Raw genomic sequence first — 27710 nt, forward strand, 5'->3', positions numbered from 1 at the left:
CATATATTTATAGGGTTATATAACAATTGAAAGTTCGTGTCAGTTGTAATTCAGTAATGTTTTGAACCATCCTTCCAGAACGGTGTCAGGGTACTATTTTATATTCATAGAAAAAGATGTTCATTGTTGGTACTTTCGGACGTTTTAGAAACAGATGATGTGAAGTACCAAATACTGGTGTGGATGTAACATTACACCCTCCTCTAAATTCAAACAATGTTATAACAGACAAAGATTCGGGTGCCAAAGAAAATCCCAGTGTAGATAAATTACTAGCATGTCAGCTCAGTGCTACTGCACTTTGTGACTTGGACATAACTGCCTATCGTAATGTTGTGAAGACAGCACAAAACAATCCTTAACCTGTGATGCCATTCCAGTATCCTACAGCAGTAAAACAGCAACAACAAACAAACAAAGCAGAAAGGCTGTCAAAGAAAGAAGTTCAAAACCTCAATAAGTATAATTGAAAAAATGGAGTAGTAGATAATCCAACAACTGAATGGCCACTAATGTGCACAGTTGACATGAAGGAAGTGCGAACACCGTTTGAATATTTCAAACAGCTTTTTAATAGTGAAGTACTTCGAATGATGGTCACTTTTGCAAATCAGTATGCAGCCAAAAGAAATAGACTAGGTAATTATTCATATGGTGATATGTTGCCGCTTATTGTGCAATACTTCTGCTAAGTGGTTATGCGACAGTATCACACAGAAAAATATACTCGGTCAGATAAAGACAGTCACTATGACCTCATAGCAAATGTCAAGTCCAGAGATCGGTGTGACTTTTTCTTTTCCAATAGGTATGCAACAAAGTAATTTAGAGAAATGGGGCCGTTTTGGGAAAATCCACCCATTACTGTGTGAGAGGGGTCTGGAAGCAACTGGAAAAATAAGAGGTAACAGTGTTAAGAAATGTGCTTTATCTTTTGTAGATAACACTGATAAAAAGAAAGAGGTGATCACATGAAGTTTGTTTCAACTAAGCATTAGTGATTTCCATTGTTCATCGGAATAACAATAATGTTGTTACTGTAGCCACTAACATTGACAGAGTTCAATCATTGTGTTCTGCAGCAAGATTTTACAGGAAACAAAAGAAAAGGATTAGGGTGTCTCGGTCTAACCAATTAATTTCTGCAGCACTCGTATGGCAGCTGTAGATCGAGCTGATCAAAATGTATCCTTGTGTAGATGCTCTGTAAGAGGGAAAAAATTAGTATTTCCACATCATCACACATTTCATAGATATTGCATAATAAAATGCATGGGATCTTTACAAGCACAATGAAGAAGCCATAGATCACTTGACACTTTGTCTTCAAATTGTCAGTGCAAAGAGTGACTGCCAACAGAGGGTGTCCAAGTAAGAAGCCAAAACAAGATTTTCGGTTTGATGGAAGGGAACATTACATTGCTGAATTACCAGTGGATGAGGAAACAAAAAAAAAGCAACAGAAATGTTGAAATTGAAACAAAAAGATTACTATAATGTGCCTAAAATGTGGTGGACCCATTCATGTTTGTTGCTAAATCTGTTCATACAGTTACATAAAAAATATTTTTAACATTATTTTGTTACTTCATTGTAGTTATTAGTTGATTTAAACCCATAACTCAAATTTATTGGTGTTTATTTGACAATAACAATACCCAAACAAGTTAACTGTTCCAAGTTTAAACTTCACAAAAAGTTATCCTATTGTTCTGATGTCCCTCTGGAAGGATGTGTGTTTTTGTAACTACTAAAAGCAATTCATACCCAAAACTGTTTTTTTCTTTCTTTCTTACAATCTTACTAAAGAATAGCGATAACATATAAATCTGTTTTGAAAAAATGAAAGATAATTCAGGGCTATGTGCTGACAATGGAGTCTTCTTTTGTTTTATCATAGATGTCAACAAATATTTGATTTTACTTCTGTTGACCTTTAGATATTAAAAATTCGATATTGGTAAATAAGTCTTAACTTCTAAAGAAATTTATATCCATACATTACTTGGATCAGATGTTTTACAAAGCCTCACGTGTTGTACGAATGCTATATTTGTTGATTGCAGGCTGCCTTCACTCTATATCTCATCTTCTTTTTCTGGCAGTGAAGATCTATAGTCCATTAGTGGGCTATAGATCTTCCACTTCTCAAAAGTTTTCTCAGTAGTGCAGGCTGTGCAGGGGAGGTTGCCCATAGAGGATTGTGTCCCACGAGATGGGAAACTCCATCTTATTTACCTGTTGTGTGTAGTTAGTGTAAAATGCTGAAAACTCAAAACAAAGGCCAGCCCTTTGTAAGTGGGAGTCTTCACGACTGTAGACTCTTGACTATGCAGGGATCACACTTTTGATGCCTTTGTTGTCACCTTTCGATATATGCCAAGGAGCATGTGTTTGTCATATATAGGTCATGTGGACTATGTGCAGTGGTTACTCATGCCAGGTAGCAATTGCTGTGGTAGACTGTTGGTGATAGGAGACCCCCTGTTGTAGTGTGCAACACTATGGGGGAGAGGGGGGGTCAACTCACAATGAAGAGACTTAAACAACACCAAACTGCTAGTTGTACACTGTCATTAGTCTCACCTAAAAGATTAGGCAGTTACAATCCTAAGAAATATCCTCGCCTAACAATTTCACAGAAGCAAAACTCATTCAAGAAGCAATTAGAAAAATATACTCCCCAATACTTGGTTTGTTTCAAATCATATGGTGAATCATCCTTTAATATAAAACCAAATTGTTCTTTGTACAACAGTTTGAAGATAAGCATGCTGAAACAGCCTCAGTAAATAAAATGAGAAGTGGATCAATATTAATCAAAATGTCATCTCCAAGCAATCACAGGCCCACTTCTCATGTAACAAATTTGGTTATGTCCTGATCACAATTGCTCTCAATAACAGCTCAACATGGGGGAAAATCTAATTTTTCATTGTGACCTTAGATTAAAAACAGGTGAAGAATTACGGCCTAACTTAGAAAAATGTGGAGCCACTTTGTCCATTGTGTCCAGTGAGTTCCAAAGGACGATAATGTGAAGTCAAACCATATGCACCACTTCTTAAGTATTGTTTTAAGCTTATGAACTGTGAACACATTATACTGTACGAGCGATACAATCTGTGGAGACTGGTTGACCATTGCATAAAACACTGAATGTGGAAAACTCCTGATATTCATTAACTGTGGGGAAGCTTGTTATTCCTGCTTACTGACTTCCAATGTCTTAAAGTATATAGAATGCTTGACTGACTAATGTACTTTGCAGTTCTGAAGGAACATGAATGTTGAAAATCTGTACAAATGACTACATATTATGCTCAGTTTGCATGGTTACAACGATATAAGGGAAAGATAGATTGCTACTTGCCATAAAGATGACTGAGATTCAGACAGGCACAATGAAGAGACAGTTAAACATTTAGCATTTGGCCAATTTTGGAATTAATTTCAGATATAGAATTACCAACTTACATTATGATGCTCTGATTTATCAACTGCTAACCCATTTCATTGGTTGTTTCCTGAAATTCTTTACACAGTTGTACTTTCAAACATTAAGACTGAGATTGGAACACCCAAAAAATACTGTTAGAAGATGATAATTTTTAGTAAGTTAACACCTTTGATTAAGATTACAAACAAAGAATTATGGTTCTGTATTTCCCCTCTACACTAGGCCCAAATAGGCTTGCATTCACACCACATTCCCATCAAGAAAGCCTTTCAACATCTAGTTTGAGGACTTTGGTGTCCCGTATGTGAGTAGAACAGTATCTTCCTTGACAGATATCTCTTTGGAGGAATGCTGCCACTAGCCTGCAGGAACACCCCATGCCTTTACAACAGTCAGTGGCTGAAGGAGGCATGGTAAATGGGCTGTAGCATGGCTGGTTCACTTTCAGTCTGAGGCCCACCCAGGCATTTCCCAGTTGAAACTAAAATCTCAAAAGGAAAAGAAGAGAAGCGAAGTAAGTGAAGGGAAAGATTAAACTGGACCCAAAAGTCACCTATAGAAATTATCCAAATTGAGAACAATCCTGCAACAGGTGCTACCAGTTGACATTAAATCATGAGATTTTTACCTTTTCAACTCCCCCTGTCCTCTCCCCACCCATCCCAAAAGTATGACATATGTAAATTATTCAGTGGAGCTGCCGTGGCTACTTCCAAAAATCTTGGTGAACTTAAAACACTTTCTAGCACTCCACCCAACAGCTAGAATAGTAATGCAGGAAACTAGATTACCAGAAGACTAGTCTTTTATTTCTGGATATTGCAAAGCTTATTACAGAAATCAAGCTGAATTTTAGAGGGCATTGTGTGGAGTTTGTACGTTGATCCATTAGAACAGTAGTAGCAATCTGATTTTGTTCAGTACTTCACTGGAAGCAGTAACTCTACCCTCTAATGTAACTCATTTCCTTTTTACATAAAATTTAAGTTGCAGGTGATTTTTCTTATTAGCTCAGCCCAAATATATTACAACATGTCATGAATGTTATTAGAACGATAATAAAATGGAATATACTGAACATTGCTGCTAGTGATACTGGTCCAAGATTGTACTTGTGAGTCATTAACCTGACGCAACATTTGATGTAGCTACATTTTTTGCTTTTTTCCAGTCACAAAACATTCTTACAAATATCACTTTTATCTCTTTCATATTAACTTGCACAAAAAACAGTACAATGTTTCCTACAAAATCAAGTGCTTAACAAACCAGTCACGTGCCATTCTCAAATACTGCCGAACCAGTAATGTACAACAATAGAAATGGATAAGCTATTTATCAAGCCCTTCCCCATGAACTATGGACCTTGCCGTTGGTGGGGAGGCTTGCGTGCCTCAGCAATACAGATGGCCGTACCGTAGGTGCAACCACAACGGAGGGGTATCTGTTGAGAGGACAGACAAACGTGTGGTTCCTGAAGAAAGGCAGCAGACTTTTCAGTAGTTGCAGGGGCAACAGTCTGGATGATTCACTGATCTGGCCTTGCAACACTAACCAAAACGGCTTTGCTGTGCTGGTACTGCGAATGGCTGAAAGCAAGGGGAAACTACAGCCGTCATTTTTCCCGAGGGCATGCAGCTTTACTGTATGGTTAAATGATTATGGCGTCCTCTTGGGTAAAATATTCCGGATGTAAAATAGTCCCCCATTCGGATCTCCTGGTGGGGACTACTCAAGGGGACGTTGTTATAAAGAGAAAGAAAACTGGAATTCTATGGATCGGAGCGTGGAATGTCAGATCCCTTAATCGGGCAGGTAGGTTAGAAAATTTAAAAAGGGAAATGGATAGGTTAAAGTTAGGTATAATGGGAATTAGTGGAGTTCGGTGGCAGGAGGAACAAGACTTCTGGTCAGGTGAATACAGGGTTATAAATACAAAATCAAATAGGGGTAATGCTGGAGTAGGTTTAATAATGAATAAAAAAATAGTAGTGCGGGTAAGCTACTACCAACAGCATAGTGAACGCATTATTGTGGCCAAGATAGACACGAAGCCCATGCCTACTACAGTAGTACAAGTTTATATGCCAACTAGCTCTGCAGATGATGAAGAAATTGATGAGATGTATGAGGAGATAAAAGAAATTATTCAGGTATTGAAGGGAGACGAAAATTTAATAGTCATGGGTGACTGGAATTAGAGAGTAGGAAAAGGGAGAGAAGGAAACATAGTGGGTGAATATGGATTGGAGGAGAGAAATGAAAGAGGAAGTCGTCTGAGAGAATTTTGCACAGAGCATAACTTAATCATAGCTAATACTTGGTTCAATAATCATGAAAGAAGGTTGTATACTTAGAAGAACCCTGGAGATACTAAAAGGTTTCAGATAGATTATATAATGGTAAAACAGAGATTTAGGAATCAGATTTTAAATTGTAAGACATTTCCAGAGGCAGATGTGTACTCTGACCACAATCTATTGGTTATGACCTGTAGATTAAAACTGAAGAAACTGCAAAAAGGTGGGAATTTAAGGAGATGGGACCTGGATAAACTGGCTAAACCAGAGGTTGTACAGAGTTTCAGGGAGAGCATAAGGGAACAGTTGACAAGAATGGGGGAAAGAAATACAGTAGAAGAAGAATGGGTAGCTCTGAGGGATGAAGTAGTGAAGGCAGCAGAGGATCAAGTAGGTAAAAAGACGAGGGCTAGTAGAAATCCTTGGGTAACAGAAGAAATATTGAATTTAATTGATGAAAGGAGAAAATATAAAAACACAGTAAATGAAGCAGGCAAAAGGGAATACAAACGTCTCAAAAAGGAGATAGACAGGAAGTGCAAAATGGCTAAGCAGGGATGGCTAGAGGACAAATGTAAGGATGTAGAGGCTTATCTCACTAGGGGTAAGATAGATACTGCCTACAGGAAAATTAAAGAGACCTTTGGAGAAAAGAGAGCCACTTGTATGAATATCAAGAGCTCAGATGAAAACCCAGTTCTAAGCAAATAAGGGAAAGCAGAAAGGTGGAAGGAGTATATAGAGGGCCTATACAAGGGCGATGTACTGGAGGACAATATTATGGAAATGGAAGAGGATGTAGATGAATATGAAATGGGAGATACGATACTGCATGAAGAGTTTGACAGAGCACTGAAAGACCTGAGTCAAAACAAGGCCCCAGGAGTACACAACATTCCATTGGAACTACTGATGGCCTTGGGAGAGCCAGTCATGACAAAACTCTACCATCTGGTGAGCAAGATGTATGAGACAGGCGAAATACCCTCAGATTTCATGAAGAATATAATAATTCCAATCCCAAAGAAATCAGGTGTTGACAGATGTGAAAATTACCGAACTATCAGTTTAATAAGTCACAGCTGCAAAATACTAACGCGAATTCTTTACAGATGAATGGAAAAACTGGTAGAAGCAGACCTTGGTGAAGATCAGTTTGAATTCCGCAGAAATTTTGCAACACGTGAGGCAATACTGACCCTACGACTTATCTTAGAAAATAGATTAAGGAAAGGCAAACCTACATTCCTAGCATTTTTAGACTTAGAGAAAGCTTTTGACAATGTTAACTGGAATACTCTGTTTCAAATTATAAAGGTGGCAGGGGTAAAATACAGGGAGCGAAAGGCTATTTACAATTTGTACAGAAACCATATGGCAGTTATAAGAGTCGAGGGGCATGAAAGGGAAGCAGCGGTTGGGAAGGGAGTGAGACAGGGTTGTAGCCTGTCCCCGATGTTATTCAATCTGTATATTGAGCAAGCAGTAAAGGAAACGAAAGAAAAATTCGGAGTAGGTATTAAAGTCCATGGAGAAGAAATAAAAACTTTGAGGTTCGACGATGACATTGTAATTCTGTCAGAGACAGCAAAGGGCTTGGAAGAGCAGTTGAATGGAATGGACAGTGTCTTGAAAGGAGTATATATGATGAACATCAACAAAAGCAAAACAAGGATAATGGAATTAAGTTGGCTGTTGCTGAGGGAATTAGATTAGGAAATGAGACACTTAAAGTTGTAAAGGAGTTTTGTTATTTGGGGAGCAAAATAACTGATGATGGTCGAAGTAGAGAGGATTTAAAATGTAGACTGGCAATGGTAAGAAAAGCGTTTCTGAAGAATAGAAATTTGTTAACATCGAGTATAGATTTAAGTGTCAGGAAGTCGTTTCTGGAAGTATTTGTATGGAGTGTAGCCATCTATGGAAGTGAAACATGGACGATAAATAGTTTGGACAAGAAGAGAATAGAAGCTTTCGAAATGTGGTGCTACAGAAGAATGTTGAATTTGAGATGGGTAAATCAAGTAACTAATGAGGAGGTATTGAATAGAATTGGGGAGAAGAGGAGTATGTGGCACAACTTGACAAGAAGAAGGACTCGGTTGGTAGGACATGTTCTGAGTCATCAAGGGATCACAAATTTAGCATTGGAGGGCAGCGTGGAGGGTAAAAATCGTAGAGGGAGACCAAGAAATGAATACACTAAGCGGATTCAGAAGGATGTAGGTTGCAGTAAGTACTGGGAGATGAAGAAGCTTGCACAGGATAGAGTAGCTTGAGAGCTGTATCAAACCAGTCTCAGGACTGAAAAAAAAAAATACAGAACCACAGTCCTTTGTTAGTAATCAAAGCTGTTAAATTACAAAAAATTATCATCTTCTAACCATATTGGGTGTTCCAATCTCAGTCTTAATGTTTGAAAGTACAACTGTATAAAGAATTTCGGGAAACAACCAATGAAATGTGTTAGCAGTTGATAAATTAGAGCATCATACTGTAAATTGGTAATTCTATATCTGAATTGAATTCCAAAATCGGCCAAAAGCTAAATGTTTAACTGTCTTGTCATTGTGCCTGTCTGAAACTCAACCAGTCATCTTTATTGCAAGTAGCAATCTATCTTTCCCTAATATTGTTGATATTACAACTTGGAGTTTCCATTGTTTGGTTTTGTGCAAGTAGTTCGCACTACTGGTGAACAGAAAACAATTGGACTCGCAAGACTATGAATGAGGCTTCTATCCAAATTTCTGTGTGGATTGTGGTATCAAAATCCACCTAATTTGCTAATGGCCCCTTCACTCGCGGCAACATCTCCGGTGCCCCCCCCCCCCAATATTGGAATGAATTCAGATATAATATTACAGTATCAACTGTTATGTATTTCATTGGTGATTTTATGGAACTCTTAAACAGTCGTACTTGCACACCCTCCAGATTTTTGCCCAAATTTTTTTTTATGTCATTGTTAGTTTGTGTTACTTTTCTCTCTTTCCCACACACATAAATTACAGACATACCAAGTTCTGTTCTGACGGTAACCTTTTTCCTAACAGCGGTTAAAGGATTTATAGAGGCTGTGGCCCCTACAGTCTGATCTTGCCTATATGTTGATGAGTTTGATCTTGCCTATATGTTGATTAGTTTTGCATCTATTATGGTTCTTCAAATGTAAATCTCACAGAATGTAAACTATAGGGCACCCTAAGGGAAGCCGAATCTTGGACCCCTCCCCATGGTTTTCAATTTACTACTTCCAAAACAGGAGCAATGCACTTCTGCCATCATCAAATTCTCCACCACACCCAGATCTTTATTGCATTGTGATTTATGTTAAGTATTAGAAACATACCACTTCCTAGGACTAATTTTGATGCTAAGCTGACAGGGCTGCTTCATATACGTCAGTTGAAACAACAATTCTAGACAAACTTTAATGCTGTATGCTGCTTCATACAAATTTTTTTGGGCATCTATCACTTCATCTTTTTATGACTTAATAAAACAATCATCATTGGACTTAAGTAGTCTGGGCTATGGATTGGCAGCTCCATTTTTGTTATGACCTTTAGCTCCAATACAACACTGCGGGGTGAGACTTAGCTCGTGGCTTTTGGACAGACCTCGTAAATAGTTTCCAGTGAGAGTCAGGGATGCCCCCTTTACTGGTTTGATGCCTCCAACTATTACTTATCTACATTGTACATGTACATAGCATCAGAGATCATCTGTATCATTATATTGTCTTCCCGGATAAAAGTACACAACCTCCACAATAGTGTCCTACGTCTTATGTTCCGATATCAGCTTGTCTACAATCCCTCCTCTCTAAATTACAATGACCATTGTGAACCCTCTCTCACGATCGTTCTCTCAAACACCTCATAAGAGGGGTCTCGGTTCAGATCTTCATGTGACTGTAGTCTTCTGGCCAAAAGAGATAACAGACCCATCTGTACTACTACATTTTTTTTCAGCGATGAAAGAATGACAGTATTGGGAAACCATTTACACTGGTGGATCTTATGTTGATGACCTAACAAACTTTCACAGATACAGGTGGTGGTGAGCAGCATTCCCTACCACGAGAATAGTGTGTTTTTACTGTTGAGCTAGTGGTCATTACGAGGTGCATTCAAGTTCTAAGGCCTCCGATTTTTTTTTTCTCCGGACTGGAAAGAGATAGAAACATGCGCATTGTTTTAAAATGAGGCCGCGTTCATTGTCAATACATCCCAGAGATGGCAGCACTGTACGGCAGATGGAATTTTACTGCCAGTGGCGAGAATAAGAACTGTTTTAAATACTTAAAATGGCGACGTTTTCCTTACTTGAACAGCGTGCAATCATTCGTTTTCTGAATTTGCGTGGTGTGAAACCAATTGAAATTCATCGACAGTTGAAGGAGACATGTGGTGATGGAGTTATGGATGTGTCGAAAGGCGTTCGTGGGTGCGACAGTTTAATGAAGGCAGAACATTGTGTGACAACAAACCGAAACAACCTCGGGCTCGCACAAGCCGGTCTAACGACTTGATCGAGAAAGTGGAGAGAATTGTTTTGGGTGATCGTCGAATGACTGTTGAACAGATCCCCTCCAGAGTTGGCACTTCTGTGTGTTCTGTGCACACAATCCTGCATGACGACCTAAAAATGCGAAAAGTGTCATCCAGGTGGGTGCCACGAATGCTGACGGACAACCACATGGCTGCCTGTGTGGCATGTTGCCAAGCAATGTTGACACGCAACGACAGCATGAATGGGACTTTCTTTTCGTCAGTTGTGACAATGGATGAGACATGGATGCCATTTTTCAATCCAGAAACAAAGCGCCAGTCAGCTCAATGGAAGCACACAGATTCACCGCCACCAAAAAAATTTCGGGTAACCGCCAGTGCTGAAAAAATGATGGTGTCCATGTTCTGGGACAGCGAGGGCGTAATCCTTACCCATTGCGTTCCAAAGGGCACTACGGTAACAGGTGCATCCTACAAAAATGTTTTGAAGAACAAATTCCTTCCTGCACTGCAACAAAAGGGCTGCACGTGTGCTGTTTCACCAAGACAACGCACCCGCACATCGAGCTAATGTTACGCGACAGTTTCTTCGTGATAACAACTTCGAAGTGATTCCTCATGCTCCTTACTCACCTGACCTGGCTACTAGTGACTTTTGGCTTTTTCCAACAATGGAAGACACTCTCCGTGGCCGCACATTCACCAGCCGTGCTGCTATTGCCTCAGCGATTTTCCAGTGGTCAAAACAGACTCCTAAAGAAGCCTTCGCCGCTGCCATGGAATCATGGCGTCAGCATTGTGAAAAATGTGTACGTCTGCAGGGCGATTACGTCGAGAAGTAACGCCAGTTTCATCGATTTCGGGTGAGTAGTTAATTAGAAAAAAAATGGGAGGCCTTAGAACTTGAATGCACCTCGTATGTGATTAGACACATCCACATCTGCCTACAAGAAACTTTCTTTATTTGCAGTGACACTCTGAGAAGTTTACAAGCTGTAACTTACTGCTACCTGCAACACCAACACCATATCATTCATTGAAGACTTTCTCTTTGAGCTCCAAGACACAGGGAGGATCCATAGTGACATTGGAATCGCAGGAAATGAACAGTCGGATAATTTGGCAAAGAATGCTACCAGAAACGATGCCCTGAATAAGGGACACCATGCCTCGATTTACAGAGGACCCTATCCCAACAACTTCTAGTGTCGTGGAATAAGAAGTGTTATGCAGTAGCTGACATTATCTACATGTACATCTACATCCATACTCGGCAAGTCACCTGACGGTGTGTGGTGGAGGGTACTTTGAGTACCTCTATCGGTTCTCCCTTCTATTCCAGTCTTGTATTGTTCGTGGAAAGAAAGATTGTCGGCATGCCTCTGTGTGGGCTCTAATCTCTCTGATTTTATCCTCATGGTCTCTTCTCAAGATATACGTAGGAGGGAGCAATATACTGCTTGACTCCTTGGTGAAGGTAAGCTCTCGAAACTTCAACAAAAGCCCGTACCGGAGGGAGCAATATACTGCTTGACTCCTTGGTGAAGGTAAGCTCTCGAAACTTCAACAAAAGCCCGTACCGAACTACTGAGCAAATCTCCTGCACAGTCTTCCACTGGAGTTTATCTGTCATCTCCGTAACGCTTTTGCGATTACTAAATGATCCTGTAATGAAGCCCACTGCTCTCTGTTGGATCTTCTCTATCAACCCTACCTGGTACGGATCCCACACTGGTGAGCAATATTCAAGCAGTGGGCGAACAAGTGTACTGTAACCTACTTCCTTTGTTTTCGGATTGCATTTCCTTAGGATTCTTCCAATGAATCTCAGTCTGGCTTTACCGACGATTAATTTTAAATCACTCCTAATGCCTACTTCCAGATAATTTTTGGAATTAACTGCTTCCAGTTGCTGACCTGCTATATTGTAGCTAAATGATAAATGATCTTTCTTTCTATGTATTCGCAGCACATTACACTTGCCTACATTGAGATTCAATTGCCATTCCCTGCACCATGCGTCAATTCGTTGCAGATCCTCCTGCATTTCAGTAAAATTTTCAATTGTTATAACCTCTTGATATACTACAGCATCATCCACAAAAGTCTCAGTGAACTTCCGATTTTATCCCCAAGGTCATTTATGTATATTGTGAATAGCAACGGTCCTACGACACTCCCCTGGTGCACACCTGAACTCACTCTTACTTCGGAAGACTTCTTTCCATTGAGAATGACCTGCTGTGTTCTGTTATCTAGGAACTCTTCAATCCAATCACACAGTTGGTCCAATTGGTCTGATAGTCCATATGCTCTTACTTTGTTCATTAAACGACTGTGGGGAACTGTATCGAATGCCTTGTGGAAGTCAAGAAACATGGCATCTACCTGGGAACCCTCTGAGTCTCATGGACAAATAGCGCGAGCTGGGTTTCACAAGATCGTCTTTTTTGAAAACCATGCTGATGCCTACAGAGTAGATTTCTAGTCTCCAGAAATGTCATTACACTCGAACATAATACGTGTTCCAAAATTCTACAACTGATCGACATTAGAGATATAGGTCTATAGTTTTGCACATCTGATAGATGTCCCTCCTTGAAAACGGGGATAACCTGTGCCCTTTTCCAATCTTTTGGAACGCTACGCTCTTCTAGAGTCCTATGGTACACCGCTGCAAGAATGGGGGCAAGTTCCTTCGCGTACTCTGTGTAAGATCAAACTGGTATCCCATCAGGTCCAGCGGCCTTTCCTCTTTGGAGTGATTTTAATTGTTTCTTTATCCCTCTGTCGTCTATTTCGATGTCTACCATTTTGCCATCTGTGCGACAATCTAGAGAGGGAACTACAGTGCAGTCTTCCTCTGTGAAACAGCTTTGGAAAAAGACATTTAGTATTTCGGCCTTTAATCTGTATCCTCTGTTTCAGTACCATTTTGGTCACAGAGTGTCTGGACATTTTGTTTTGATCCACCTACCGCTTTGACAGAAGACCAAAATTTCTTAGGATTTTCTGCCAAGTCAGTACATAGAACTTTACTTTCGAATTCATTGAACGCCTCTCGCATAGCCCTCCTCACACTACATTTCGCTTCGTGTAATTTTTGTTTGTCTGCAAGGCTTTGGCTATGTTTATGTTTGCTGTGAAGTTCCCTTTGCTTCCGCGGCAGTTTTCTAACTTGGTTGTTGTGCCACGGTGGCTCTTCTCCGTCTCTTACGGTCTTGCTTGGCACATACTCATCTAATGCATATTGTGCTATTAAGCTATGTACTGTGAAAGATTGTATTCATGCAATATATCCTGCTGAGGATCTACAGTTCTGTGCCACAGTTGACTGACACATGAACAGATCCTTAAACATGTCACTGCATCTTAATGCAGATGTAATGTCCGTTATCAGTGCTGCACATTTTAGTAGTGTGCCCTACTTCTACTGTAATGAAGCAATCACTGAAGCTATCAGGCTCATTATCCTCAGTTTTAGCTGGTGTCATTCAAGGAGGTTACTTAGTTTTAAACTTTATTCGAAACTGCAGGTTGTGTAATCTTATTTGAAGACTAGAGAATGTGGTCGCGCTAACTCTTGGGCAGAGGTGGCTAGTAAGCTGGCCTGGTCCAACCTTGTGATTGAGTTACGTGTACGCTTCTACATTCCTCATTGTTGTAACATGAAGCCATGTCCATACTGCCATTAGAAACATGTTTTTGTTGCAAAAATGATTCCTGCACTGTTTGCAACAAGTTAGAAACATTGCTTCTTGTTAAGATCTTTATCAACACTAGTGGCAACTATTTCTCGGGATGTACTTGCATTGTCCGCATCTTTCTTTCTCATTGTGTATCTAGATTGTCTGCTATGCTATGTCCAATGACTCGAAAACTGTATTGATATGTGGCGCTGCACTGTTAACGCTCAAAAATTGAAGCAGGTTTAGAGTCATAGTGGGAAGTAATCAAACTATACAAGAAGTGGTGGGAATAACCTCCGTGTGATGAATATGGAAGACTGCAGCTTTTTATAACTGCACTAGTATCAGCTTTCTGTAATTTAACTAGGATCTCATCTCCCAGTTTTGAAATTCTGCTGAATATGATAGCACCTTATATTTAAAAGGAAAACACAAATTTCAGGAAGCACTTCCAGTGAACCAAAGATCTCAGCCTTTTTTTTTTTGGGCTGCTGGAGATTCATTGCAGACCCTTGCAAGTTTACAGGGAGGTTATAATTAAACTTTTGCTGCTTGAGCCAGTGTATATGGAAAACTATTTTCCATATGAGTACTCAACTTTACAGGAATGATATCCAGGCAATATTCGCTGGAGACTTTGCATTGTTAGTAGTGTTAGTTTCATGAGTTGCCATTAGGTGCTGGTGCTGATATGGTGACATAGTGTTAAAACTCAAATATCAGTGTGCTTTATAGTTGCATACACTCAACATAGGTCCGTACAATTTGAGCAGGACTTTACTTGTAAAGCTGCTCTATCAGAACAACTACAGTAGTGCTGCCGCTCTTTGCGAATATGATGCACTAAAGGAGTATGGAGAGGTCCTATTTCTGCACTGGGGTTGAAGAAAATGATTTGGAAGTTCAAGTTAGCTGGCAATTTGGGTATTGCTCCTGGGAGAGGCCGACTGCCAATTGTGCCACAAATTGTTAAAGAAGCTACTGTTGCCATGACTGATAATGCTGGAAGCACGAGCTGTATCACAACAGCTGAACATTCCATTGTCCACCACAGTAATCCTTTCCAAAGAGTTTTTTACATCCTTGTAGCTGGATCTTGGGACATTCCACAGGCCTACCTTCTGTGATGACAAAAATTCAGAAACGTGCAGCTGTGTTCACCCCATTTCAATATTAGTAAGGAGTATCTGTGATGCTGCATGGGATGTTGGGCTGTTTTTAGCTGCTATAGTTCCCCATATCTTATGGTAATTTAGCTTTCCTTTATACTTCCTTCCCACTTTTTCCATCTCAGCTAAACATACTGATGGTCATTTTGGCTGTCCTTCTCATTTCTTTTTGAGGCATATCATTGATGTGGTGCTCAGAGTGTAGAATGTCTGATGACCTAGTGCTTTGTTCCCGTAAACTCATCAGTCTAATCTAATGAATAGCTAATTTTAAGTGTGTTGTGAACAAGCATTAGAAATACTACATTTTTTTCAACAATTTGTTGAAGTAGTTGTCCCAAAGCCTACCATGTCAAAAAATTTGTTGCCCTAATCCCCTAAGTTCTCAAAATATTCTCAGTAACTATGTAAAGAATTTTGTGGAAAATAATACACAGCTGAAATCACTACTTGAACTGTCCAGTAAACATACCCAAGCTTTTTCTTTCAATGGCATGTTTGTTGACTTTATCAGTTCACAACCAAACTGTTATCTTGGAACCTAACATACACTATGGGTGGCACAACTGTCATTCACATAACTTTCATTTCAGAACATAAGAAAAAATAATGAAAAGCATTGGTAATCCCAATTTAAGACAACATTTCCTTACCCAATGTAATTACAAATAATTTCTAAAGAATACTAAATGATGTCAGTTTTGGTGTTCAGAATACATCACGTATGTCGCTGCTTCTTATTTGGCTACCAAAAACAGTCCTCCAGTCAGTTATGCAAAACACACACCTTGCCAGCCTGTGTAACATAGAAGATAAATGCCTTGGCCAACACTGCTCGTTGTCTATAGGTTAGCCATCTATTCTGATAATGTGTTCTTTCAGTTTTCTTTAGTATTGTGATCCATCTTAAGGATATTTTGGCACCTGGATGTTAGCCTACTGAGTGCTGTCGTGCACTTGCTAACAAACCACCATTAAAACTGCATACCTGATTCGATATTACATAAGCACATATTTTGTTGACTGCGGAACATATAGAATGACATCAAATGCTTTCTGAAAATTGAGAGACGGATACTCTGTGAATTCAGTTGTTCTCTCTGCTGCTGCTGCTGCTGCTGTTATTGTCGTCATTGTCACTGTGGTTTTCAGCCTGAAGATGGTTTGATCGAGCTCTCCCCTCTCAGCCGAGCATGACTGCTGCAACCTAAATCCGCTTGAACCTGATTACGCAATCAAGTCTCTTTCTATGATTTTCACCCCACAGCACTTACTTCCATCATCAAATGGAATATTCCGTGATGCTTCAGGATGAATCCTATAAGCTTATCCCTCTCTTTAGCCAAATTCACTTATCGATTTCTTTCCTCCCTAATTCAATTTATTATTTCTTCATTAGTTGTCCAATCTACCTGTCAGATGTACAAGAGTTTTCTGTAGCACCACATTTGAAAAACTTTTATCATCTTGTTGCCTGTAATGTTTACCTCCCATGTTTCAATTCTGTACAAGTCTACACTCTATAAAAATATTTTCAAGAAACACTTCCTAACACTTACAGTTCATTTATATTTGGTGGTAAAATATTTCTCTTTTCAGAAACACCTTTCTTATTTTTGTCAGTCTGCATTTTATATCCCCTTTAATGTAGCCACCATCTATTCTTTTGTTGTGTAAATAGCGAAACTAATCTGCTAGTTTTCTTATTCCATTATGTAATTCAATTTTGTCAACATTGCCTAATTAAATATGTCTACAAATCATTTCCCATATTTTACTTTTGTTGTTGTACCTCTTGTAATCTCATTTTTACTCATTATCCGTTTGGTTCAATTGATCTTCCAAGTCCTTTGCCATCACTGACAGAATTAAAATGTCATCAAAAATCCCTATAGTTTTAATTTCTTCTCCATGAACCATAATACCTTCTCCATCTTTTTCTTTGATTTCATTTACTGCTTGCTGAGTGAATTTAGGTATGCCCTTTATTAGCTGACACTTGTCATGCCAAATTCTTTTTCTCATTTTTGCCACTTCATCACAAATCTATTGTGCCATGTACCCCGCACAAGTCAGAAATTGCATTCTACTTTCTTACTTGGACAACATTTGAACTCTTATGTGTGTGTGTGTGTGTGTGTGTGTGTGTGTGTGTGTGTGTGCCTGTGTCTGTATGTGTGCGGATGGATATGTGTGTGTGAGCGAGTGTATACCTGTCCTTTTTTTCCCCCCTAATGTGAGTCTCTTTCTGCTCTCGGGATTGGAATGACTCCTTACCCTCTCCCTTAAAACCCACATCCTTTCGTCTTTCCCTCTCCTTCCCTCTTTCCTGATGAAGCAACCTTGGGTTGTGAAAGCTTGAAATTTGTGTGTGTGTGTGTGTGTGTGTGTGTGTGTGTGTGTGTGTGTGTGTGTGTGTTTTATTGTGTCTATCTACCAGCACTTTCTCGTTTGGTAAGTCACAGCATCTTTGTTTTTTATATATAATTTTCCCACATGGAATGTTTCTTTCTATTATATGATGTGACTTACCAAAAGAAAGCACTGGCATGTCGATAGACAAACAAACAAATACAAACATACACACAAAATTCAAGCTTTCGCAACCAACGGTTGCTTCGTCAGGAAAGAGGGAAGGAGAGGGAAAGACAAAAGGATGTGGGTTTTAAGGGAGAGGGTAAGGAGTCATTCCAATCCCTGGAGCAGAAAGACTCACCTTAGGGGGAAAAAAGGACGCGTATACACTCTCGCGCGCGCGCACACACACACACACACACACACACACACACACACACACACACACACACAGAGGATATGTGTGCACTGAATAGGGGATCATGGAGGAATTTTATAAGAGCGACTATGCTCCAGACTGAACGCTGAAAGAAGTGGTCTCACGGTGTGATACATGTTATTTACTTATTTTTACAATACCTGAAAATCTGGGCTGAATAGAACAAATGGACTGGTTAAAGAGACTCCTGAACTAATCATTTGAGAGGTTGAGTGAAGCATAAGCACATACAAATGCACTCTCACTTTCAGTTTCCATGTTTTAGTATTTTATACAATTTTACTGTCATTTCTGTAAATATTATTTTTGGACTGTTCCCACCACTTTGATTAGTGCCAGTTTCCGCACACATATCTCTCTCTCTCGCCGCTGCTGCTGCTCTGGCTTTACATATGTAATTTTAACATGCAATATGTTGATTTCATATTATTCATCGTTCTAGCCAAGAAAAACAAAATTATTCAAGTTCCAAACATATGCCCTTTCAAAGAAGACATATTAAAAGAAGTTGAAGCTTTGAAGAAGAAACAAGAAGAAGAAAAGCAGAGGATAAGGCAGGAGTTAAAAGAGAAAAAGAAGAAAGAAAAGGAAACAGCACAAAAATCTGCTACTTTGTCGACTCTTGTTACTGAAGCTGGAAAGAAAGAAAAAGTTCACGAGGCTCTGAACATTACATCTAATGATGATGGTGTTAAATATACCAAAGTTGATAGGTTGCAGTCATATTACAGAGAGTTCAAAAAGGTAAAATTTAATCTACAGTTCTTACTTTCTATGATCATCCACTTTTTGCTGAGAATTTCTCCTTGTATTTCCCAAAAAATAAAGCTTTCTTTGCAGGTTGTGTGGCATGTGTTTGAAAGCTTCTGATTTCTTTCACAGACGAAATACCTAAAAATTATGGAGAGGGTTCTATCGGTTCAACTCTCACTCTGCCTCTGTCGCCTTTTTCCTCCTGTCCCAGTTCAAGTGTTTACAAGCCAAAGTCTTGGAAATATGAAGCGCCTTTTAAAATAAAATAAATGTTCATAGTGATGATCTATTTCTAACATTACATGAAAGTAACACATTTACATATAAAATCCTTTGATTATATATATTCAGCTCTTTTTTTTTACGAAATTTGAAGTTTTATTTTTAAAAAATAATGTATGTTCCTTTTTCTCAGAAAGTGTTCAAGAGATTTCTACAAAAATTTCTCTGTTTCATCTCTTTATATCTTGTAAGCTTCTCTCATGAGGTTTTTTGGAATAGGTCAAATAGGTGAATTTTCATAATTTTTTAATTATAATTCCGTAAGTACAATTTTAAATTCATTCAAATTTCGAAGCACTTTGCCCCATGTCCCAGCTTGCAATCAGAATTTCAAAATTTGCTCTTGAGATAACGTTTATTATGTTTACAGAAATATGTGTACAAAATTTCATAATTCTAGCATTCACAGAATCTGAGGAAAAGGTACATAAACTTTAAAAAACAAACTTTTCGGGAAACAATTTAAAGTTCAACCTAACTTTTTTCCTTACATCACTTCTTCAGAAGAGAAGGCGCCACATTTGTACTCTGGGTCGTCTTTCCCTTCAAGGCTTCTCTTCTGGTGTCTTATTGTCTGTTATTGTCTGTCTTCTTTCCTTTACCAGGTCTTCAACTGACTTTTCAGCTGCAGAGACATGCTGTAAATCTATTTTCTCAGTATGTCTTTAGTAAAATTTCCTATGCCCATTCTTTCTAATACCTTCATCCTCCCGACGTTCCCATCATTAAATACAATAACTGCATCATAAGTTGCAATTCTGACAACTGTAGCAGATGCAAATGTGTTTTTAGGGCATTGTTATGAGTGAAATTAAAGACTCATTTGGATTTTGGGTTTTGCCTTGAACACACTTTTTGAGAAGTGCAGGATCAGCCAGAAACCTGTAAGTGGGCTTGACAAGATCCAGAATACAATTTGGAAGCATCTCCTTGTGAATGTAGGGGTTGTTATCCCTCTCAGTTTGTAGATATTTACACCAGCTAATGTGGCACAGATTAAGAATAGGGTGTTCATCTGTTGACAACATGTGGCAATATGTAGCCCATGCTGCACTTTTCTTCTCATATACACTGGATAGGTTCTGTCTGATAGACTTGCCGTAATACACTTGAAGAGTGTCTATCATCATCTTTGTGAGTCTGTTGTGTCCACCAGTGCCCTTTCCATCTTCCAACTTTTTGCTCTTCATGTCACTGACAAATTTCCTCAATCTTGATCCCATTCTCTTCTGGATGTGACCTATACATTCAAATTTCTCTGTTGAAAGTTCTCCATAAAGTTTGCTCTCATTCACAGGCTTGAATGTACTAGAGTCACCACCCCCAAGATATTTCACATATCTGACACCACATTCCTTGACAGATCTCTTAAAAATAATTTGCATACCAGCTCCTTCCATTCCACCAGTAGAACCAGATGATGTTTTGCTGCAGTTATGCCCTTTTACATCTTCTTCACATTCTCCACTAAGTGCACAGTTATGGCAGAATTTGCTCATAACTTTAATATCTAGTACCTTCCTGTCTCAATACTTAAGACACTTGACACACCATATAAAGACGTATGCCCTCTTTTCGTGATTTTACCATCACATGACGCAAGATCTGTTCTAACATGACGAGAATCGTTCTCATCTAATGGGCCATTGTCTGCAATAGCTTCTACTGTAGTTGTTATCATACTGTCCTCACACAAGTCAGAAATTTATGTTTTCCAGTACATAGTTTATTTGTGTAAATCTCAGACATGGCACTGGCAGATTCATTATTCCACACAATAAATTTCCCCATTCTTTCCCATCTCCAATGCACCTCAATCCATAGGTAAACCTCATATTAGCTTCATAGTAACAGTTTTTACAGTTAGAAGTTTTGAATGAGCTGTCAGCATCGCATTTTTTTGCACATAATTTGCAGATTTGCTGCCAAGCCTACTCCCTTACCATCATCTATAATCTGAATGTTGTCACTACCACACATGTTATTGTTTATAAGATACGGAACAGAGTCAGAGATGATCTATAAAACCAGAGTATGTATCATGGCCTTCTAGATGTATCCTGCACATGTTTGGTTGAAAGTAATACACAGAATCGTTGTTCATTGAGCTGGTATTGAAGTGCTGCTTCAAAAAGTGGGCGTGGCAGGGAGGCCGCATCACACTTTTAATTAATTTTCAAGCACTTTGGATGCGATTTCAATATTGAAACTTTGGGAACTTATTCTCCATGAGTTGTACTAACAAAAAAATGAATCGAAAATTGACATTTTTGGTCAATTTCATCGAGGTCCCCCCTTAATTCTTTAATCAGTTTATTTCCATTTTTGTTAATCACTAAGAAATGTCTTGGTAGACTGTCTGTAAAGTGGTAAATCTGTTACTGATTCTAATTACACATTATTGGTCATTTTGCATTGTGAATTAAATGAGCAGCTCTGCATTAGCATACAAATAAACAATCTACTAGGAAAGAGCATCTGCCCATATATTTGTATTTATATTGGCAAAAGTTCAGTGTGCTGAGTTTTTAAATACTTTCCCACCCACTCTTTTTCTGAGATTTGACCTTGTTTGACTATTTTGGTGTTTCCTAGCTTAAGGACACCTGTCTCACATTCTGGAGGATGGTGTTTCAAATCCCTACCTAGCCATGTGGGTTTAAGTTTTCTGTGGTCTCTCTAAATTGTGTGAGGTAAAATGGGGGGGATGGTCTTTTAGAAAAGAATATGGCTGATTTCTTCTTCCAGTCTGGTCTTAGACTGCATCTCTTAGAGGGATAGTATACTATAATTGTCCTTCTGTCTTGCCGTCAAGAAACCTTATATTAAGAAGAAATTTGTTGAATAATCTGATTGTCTGTGTGTTAAATGAGTGTTATGAAGAGTGGAAAACAAATTTATTTGCTGAGGGAATGAAAGAAGTGAAAATCTTGCTTGACCATACACAGTAGAAATTGTGTTGAGAGAGAAACTTTTCATTAAACCTTCTTATGATTTTTTGGTCCTTGCTTAGCCTGTTCCTGTATCATGAGAGATTTTTTTTTATATGTGTATTTTTAAAAAACTGCGAAACTTTTGTAACCATTATCCGACACAATTGTGGCCCAGGTGCTGCAAGCAGCTGATGTCATTCTGGAGGTTGTGGATGCCAGAGATCCCTTGGGAACGCGCTGTCAACAGGTAGAGCAAGCTGTTCGCGATTCTGCTGGCAGCAAGAGACTTGTTCTTGTTCTGAACAAAGCAGGTAGTGTATAGCTTCTAATTGCAAGATAATCTATCATCATCCAATTCCCTTTTCTTTTGACAGCTCTTAGTTTTGATTGCATGTGTATTGTAACTCATGGTCTGTCCCCTCCCTTTATGCAACCTTGAAAAAAGTGATCCATAGCCACAAATGTCTGTTAGCCTCTACCACAATGAGTTATTGTACATCAGTTGCCACATAATACTTGTGTGGAACATACTATTTCATTAATTAAATTCAATGTGGCAGGTTAAATTTATGTTGGACAGGAAATTCATTGTGCATAAATAACATGGTTTACTCAGACTTTTGTGCTGTAAGGAAATGCATTGTGGCTCAAACTGCAGTTTATGTACAATTTCTTTTTCCTCGCTGCTTTATCTATGTAAAGGATTACCTCTAAAATTCCTTGATTCGTATAGTCTTCAAAAGTGGCATGAGAAACTCCTATCTTATTCCAGTATAAAGTTTCACATTTCAAGTGAAAAATGCTCGGAATGGAACCATTTTATATTTCAAACTTGTATTGGGACCGAGCGAGGTGGCGCAGTGGTTACACACTGGCCTCGCATTCGGAAGGACGACGGTTCAATCCCGCGTCCGGCCATCCTGATTTAGGTTTTCCGTGATTTCCCTAAATCACTCCAGGCAAATGCCGGGATGGTTCCTCTGAAAGGGCACGGCCGACTTCCTTCCCCATCCTTCCCTAATCCGATGAGACCGATGACCACGCTGTCTGGTCTCCATCCCCAAACCAACCAACCAGCCAACCAACTTGTATTGGAGTATGTAAGCTGTTAATGTGGGTAGTATATTCAGTGTAATTGACGAAGAATTGTGAACAATTAAATAGGTGGCGCAGTGAAATGTAAAGTGAAAAAATTTGTTAGTAACAAATATCCTGTTTTCCACAAATGCATTTCGATAAATCATGGATTGAACAGAAGCTAATCTTTAGTCGGTAGAATGTAAACCTATGATAAATACATTTAGTATTCCAACACCTGTTTGTGTGCTGTACATAAAAATATTTAAAACCTTATTGAACAATGGAAAATCCAAGATTGAATGTAACAATATTGTGAAAGGGAAAGTTGCCACTAAAGATGACACTTCTGGTGACATTTCTCAATTGCGCACAATATTAAAATGTTCTGTCTCTGTAACAGTTGAACTTATTTTGCTGCTTTTTTTATTTGAACGAAAATAATTTTCCAGGTTCTTTGAAAAAGTTTTAACAGGTTTTATAAACAGTTGGAAACTTTGCCACACATTAAGCCAGTTTCCATTACATATTATCATCATGAAATCAAACTCCAGTCTTATTTGATACAACATTTTAATTCATACTAGACATACATGGTCAAAAGCTTCCAAAATATCCAGGTTGTAAACAATAGTACTTTCATGCTCTTTGGTTAGAACAGAAATAAGTAGTTCAGATGAACTAAATATGCATTCAACTTAGTCAGTATCTTACTTTGTACCGAGTGATGCCTAGGGTACCGACAGTCTTCTAAACATCGACCATTGAAAATGAGCACTATTGCTACTGTTTTTTCTGTAGATGGAAACCAGTATGCAGTTGTCAGTCTATGTGATAGCATAAAGATTACAGTGATTTCGCTTAATTCACAAATGATACCTATGATCTCTGCAATCCACCAGTGAGTCACCTATAAGGCCACAGACATTCTTCTTTGTAGGTAGTGAATTTTAATATTCTCCTGCTGTTTCTGGTTCTGTGTTGGACAAATGAAATTCCTTCTCCTTTGCTCCATAAAATTTGTACAGTATAAATCCGGCATTACGTGAACAAGTCATGTGTGGTCAGCCTGCTACCTAGTGACAGAACGAGTGAAGCTGCGATTTCAGCCAACAGTTTATCCGCTGGAGAGAAATATGAGCCATTCTATTCTGCCATGGATCTGCACTTGTGCAATAGAAGAGGTGTGTGTGCACATGCGTAGAGTGCAGGATTTCCAGCAAGCTTTCTGCTTGTTATTGTTTTCAAGTGTGGTCAGTCAGCAGATGAGAAATACGTGAGCTCTGGAGGAATCTTTTGGTTATTGCATTAGATATTCTACACATTCAAAAAAATTCCAGAACATTCACAATTTCGTGCCAATGGGGTGTTGGCGCGAAATGCAGTTAATGTCCCTGCACACACCTGTGTTTAATGTGTAACTGCTGGAAGTGTAATTGTTGTGTGCCTGTTAGATAATATTCATTGTTGTGTTGAGTAGGACATTGTGTTGCACAGTTTGTGAATTTTGAGATGGCAGAGTTAGAGGAGCAATGTTTCTGCATTAACTTTTGCGTGAAACTCGAGAACACCTTTACAGACACACACCAGGTGATGCTGGAAGCGTATGGTGATGAGTGCCTAAGCCATACTCAGTGTTACAAATGGTTCACACTGTTCAAAAATGCCCAGATGGAAGTTAAAGTTGATCCTCCTTCAGGACGCTCTTTGATGTCTACTGACGACGCTCAGATCGGGAACATCAACGAAATTGTGTGTGTTAATCGAAGACTGACTGTCCAAGAGACTGCAGAAGAATGTAACATTTCAGTTGGATCATGTCATGAAATCCTTGGAATGTCTTATGTTGCCACCAAGGTGGTCCCACAGCTCATGAGGCAAGATCAGAAAGACATTCGCCTTGATATCTGTGCAGAGCTTTTGTATTGCGCATATGAGAAAGAGATGTTTCTTAAGAAAATCATAACTGGTGATGAGACAGTTCTGATGTTGAGAACAAGGTTCAGTCATCGCAGTGGGTCGGAAAAGGATCTCCAAGACCAAAGTAAGCTCGTGAGGTCAGGTCAAATATCAGAGCCATGCTTATAGTTTTCTTTGACTTTGAAGAATTAGTTCATCATGAATCCATGGCACAGGGATAAACTGTTAATCATTGATACTATCGGTACGTGTTGTGAGACCTGTGTTGAAAAGACGAAGATTTACAATGGTAGATGAGATGAAAGAAAATTCAGATAGCGCTTCACGCAATATAATAAGAGGCGTACCATGACTGCTTCCAGAAGTGTGGAGTAGAGTATTTTGAAGGATACTCTGCACAATAAATAAAAGGTAAGTGTAGAAAAGTTTCGGAATTTTTTTTGGAAAGACTTCTGAGATACATTGTACCATAATAAGCTACATCTACAAATGTTTAATTCTGATTTATATGTTTTATGTGTGTATAATTTTACTTTCGATACATGTATGTATCACCTTAATTGGTTAAAGTACTACATGCATTAAATTTGATTGCACCTTTTGTATTATTTCAGTATTCCGGGAAGGATAGTGTTGAGAGAATAGGTGCACAAGTCAGAGCAGTTGTTCCAGCCTCAACCATTGAGGATTGTAAAAGACATTTTGTTTCTTTGTAGTCACACTATTGTGAAGTAGCTTTCCTTATTAGTGTGTCATTTGTGCATACTCCATCATGTATGATTGACAAGGTGCATCCATTCTGATGAAGTTCACGAACTGCTGTGGATCTTTGAGCCTGAACTCCTTCATTAACAGGGAATATATGTTCCTTCTTCCCAACCAGAGTCAAATCCAATTCATACCTCTTGGCATTACATCATCATTCCGCCTACTTCCCGACGACTGAGGTGAATACTATCACAGCATGTGCTGCATAGATAATTATGTCCTCTGTGTCTAAAATGCTGTGGAATGTAAACATAATCATTTGCTTGTACCAACATGACATAAACTGACAACTTGTATCCATAATTCTGTATAATGAAAATTTAATTTCGTTACAGCTGCACAAGATAACAATAACTGCTTAAAAATATGAAGTTAGACCTCTCAGAAGTTGCAATATGAGTAAATAGCAGCTTTGCAAAAATATCAACTTTCACACTCAACAATGTAAACAAGCCTGTAGTTCCTGTTATGTACCCTTGGGGCAGTGTTGCAGACTTGCATGTGATAGATGTGCTTAAGTTTGCCCATTAATTCGAGTCCAGACATACCTACTAAACTCACTTCACAGGGTCAATCTAGTTGGACCATTCTTCTGTTTTTCTGCTGTTGAAATTCTGCAACTTTGTCTTTGAGCAGCAGTATATAGGTGGTTATTGTGTATGACTTCACTACTCACAACTAAATATTCTGAACTTCTGCTGTACTCATTGTGGTACTTCAGTGGGCCTCCAACACACCATTGCATAGTCTCTTCCTGTGGCCATCAGCGTTGTGTTCCCATTCCTGCTGACTTGGTGAACTCAAAAAGTTCGTAGCGAGTTTTTAAATGACTAAGCCCACCATCGGAAAAAAAAGATTTTTGCTACCTGTGTATGTAGCTGTTGAAAAATAACTGCATGTACTGAGTCATGTCTTCTGTCTTCATCTACAACTGTAGCACTTTTGGTCTTATTTTGAAAATGGTGCCCCTGTAAAAATTGAAACTTAGTCATAACTCCAATAAAGTCCTCCAATGAACCCTCTTTCTGTAGCAGAATCACAGGCGAGTTGTCAGCAAAATTGAAATCAAGCATTAAACATAGTTTTTCACCCACTACACATCCCTTCACTTCTGCAATATGTCATTGTTGCAGTTTCTTCAGATATTTGATGTGCTATTGGTTTTGCAGTCCATTTTTCGAAGTTCACTAATGAAAGTATCAGTGGCTACTGTTTTCTTAATCAATTTATTCTCCCCCCCTGCGGGTTCGGGGGTTAGAATAGGCCCGCGGTATTCCTGCCTGTCGTAAGAGGCGACTAAAAGGAGTCTCCAACGTTTCGGCCTTATGTGATGGTCCCCTCTCGGGTTTGACCTCCATCTATCTAAATTATTCCGAAGAGCGAGCCAATTGGGGAAGGGCACCTTACGTGGTGCACTGTATCCTTCGTGCAATTAGACCTATAGCCGTCTTTCTCGTCGTTGCAATGGTGTCCTGCTCGTTTTCGATCTCTTGGGCGATTACCACGCTGCACTCTGCAGTGTTTCTTTTAACTGTGACGACGACCTTGGCGATTTTTGCACCTAAGATCCAGCACGGTAGCCAGTCCGTTGTGGTGGGGTCGCCATGTACCCTCTTGGTTGTAGCCCCCTGACAACACAGGGATCGCTCTACTGATGCCTGCGCCGTTCACTCCCCACGTATGCCAAGGAGTAGATGCCCATCTCCCTGGGGCATCAGGACTCCCGGCAATGGCCATCCTGCCAGGTGGCCTTTGCTGTGGCTGGGTGGCGCCCGTGGGGAGGGCCCTTGGTCGGAGTAGGTGGCATCAGGGCGGATGACCCGCAATGAAGCGTGGTACATCGTCTCTCGCTGGCGGCCAGCCGCCAGCAGTCTCTAAGCGTTCTCGGGCTCAATTTAATGCTGAAAAGTACAATCCGAAAACGTTCCCCTCTCTGGCCACGCCGTGGGAGGAACGTAAATCTCAGGATGGCAGTAGCACTTATTCGCCCCGATTCTTAGTTTGTACGAGAGCTGATGTTGAGTCTTTTCTCTCAACAAAGCCTCAGT

General features: G+C 39.4%; 1 protein-coding gene across 1 annotated transcript in view; it reads left to right on the forward strand.

Moving 5' to 3' along the window:
- Window positions 1-27710, forward strand: part of LOC124606458 (guanine nucleotide-binding protein-like 3 homolog) — an 87380-nt gene that overhangs the window by 2146 nt on the left and 57524 nt on the right. The window contains exons 3-4 of the mRNA XM_047138443.1: window positions 18372-18673; window positions 22073-22208. Of these exons, the coding sequence (XP_046994399.1) occupies window positions 18372-18673; window positions 22073-22208 (438 nt within the window). The remainder of the gene's footprint in view (window positions 1-18371; window positions 18674-22072; window positions 22209-27710) is intronic.

Source organism: Schistocerca americana, chromosome 1 (genome assembly GCF_021461395.2).
Source record: "Schistocerca americana isolate TAMUIC-IGC-003095 chromosome 1, iqSchAmer2.1, whole genome shotgun sequence".
Lineage (NCBI taxonomy): Eukaryota > Metazoa > Arthropoda > Insecta > Orthoptera > Acrididae > Schistocerca > Schistocerca americana.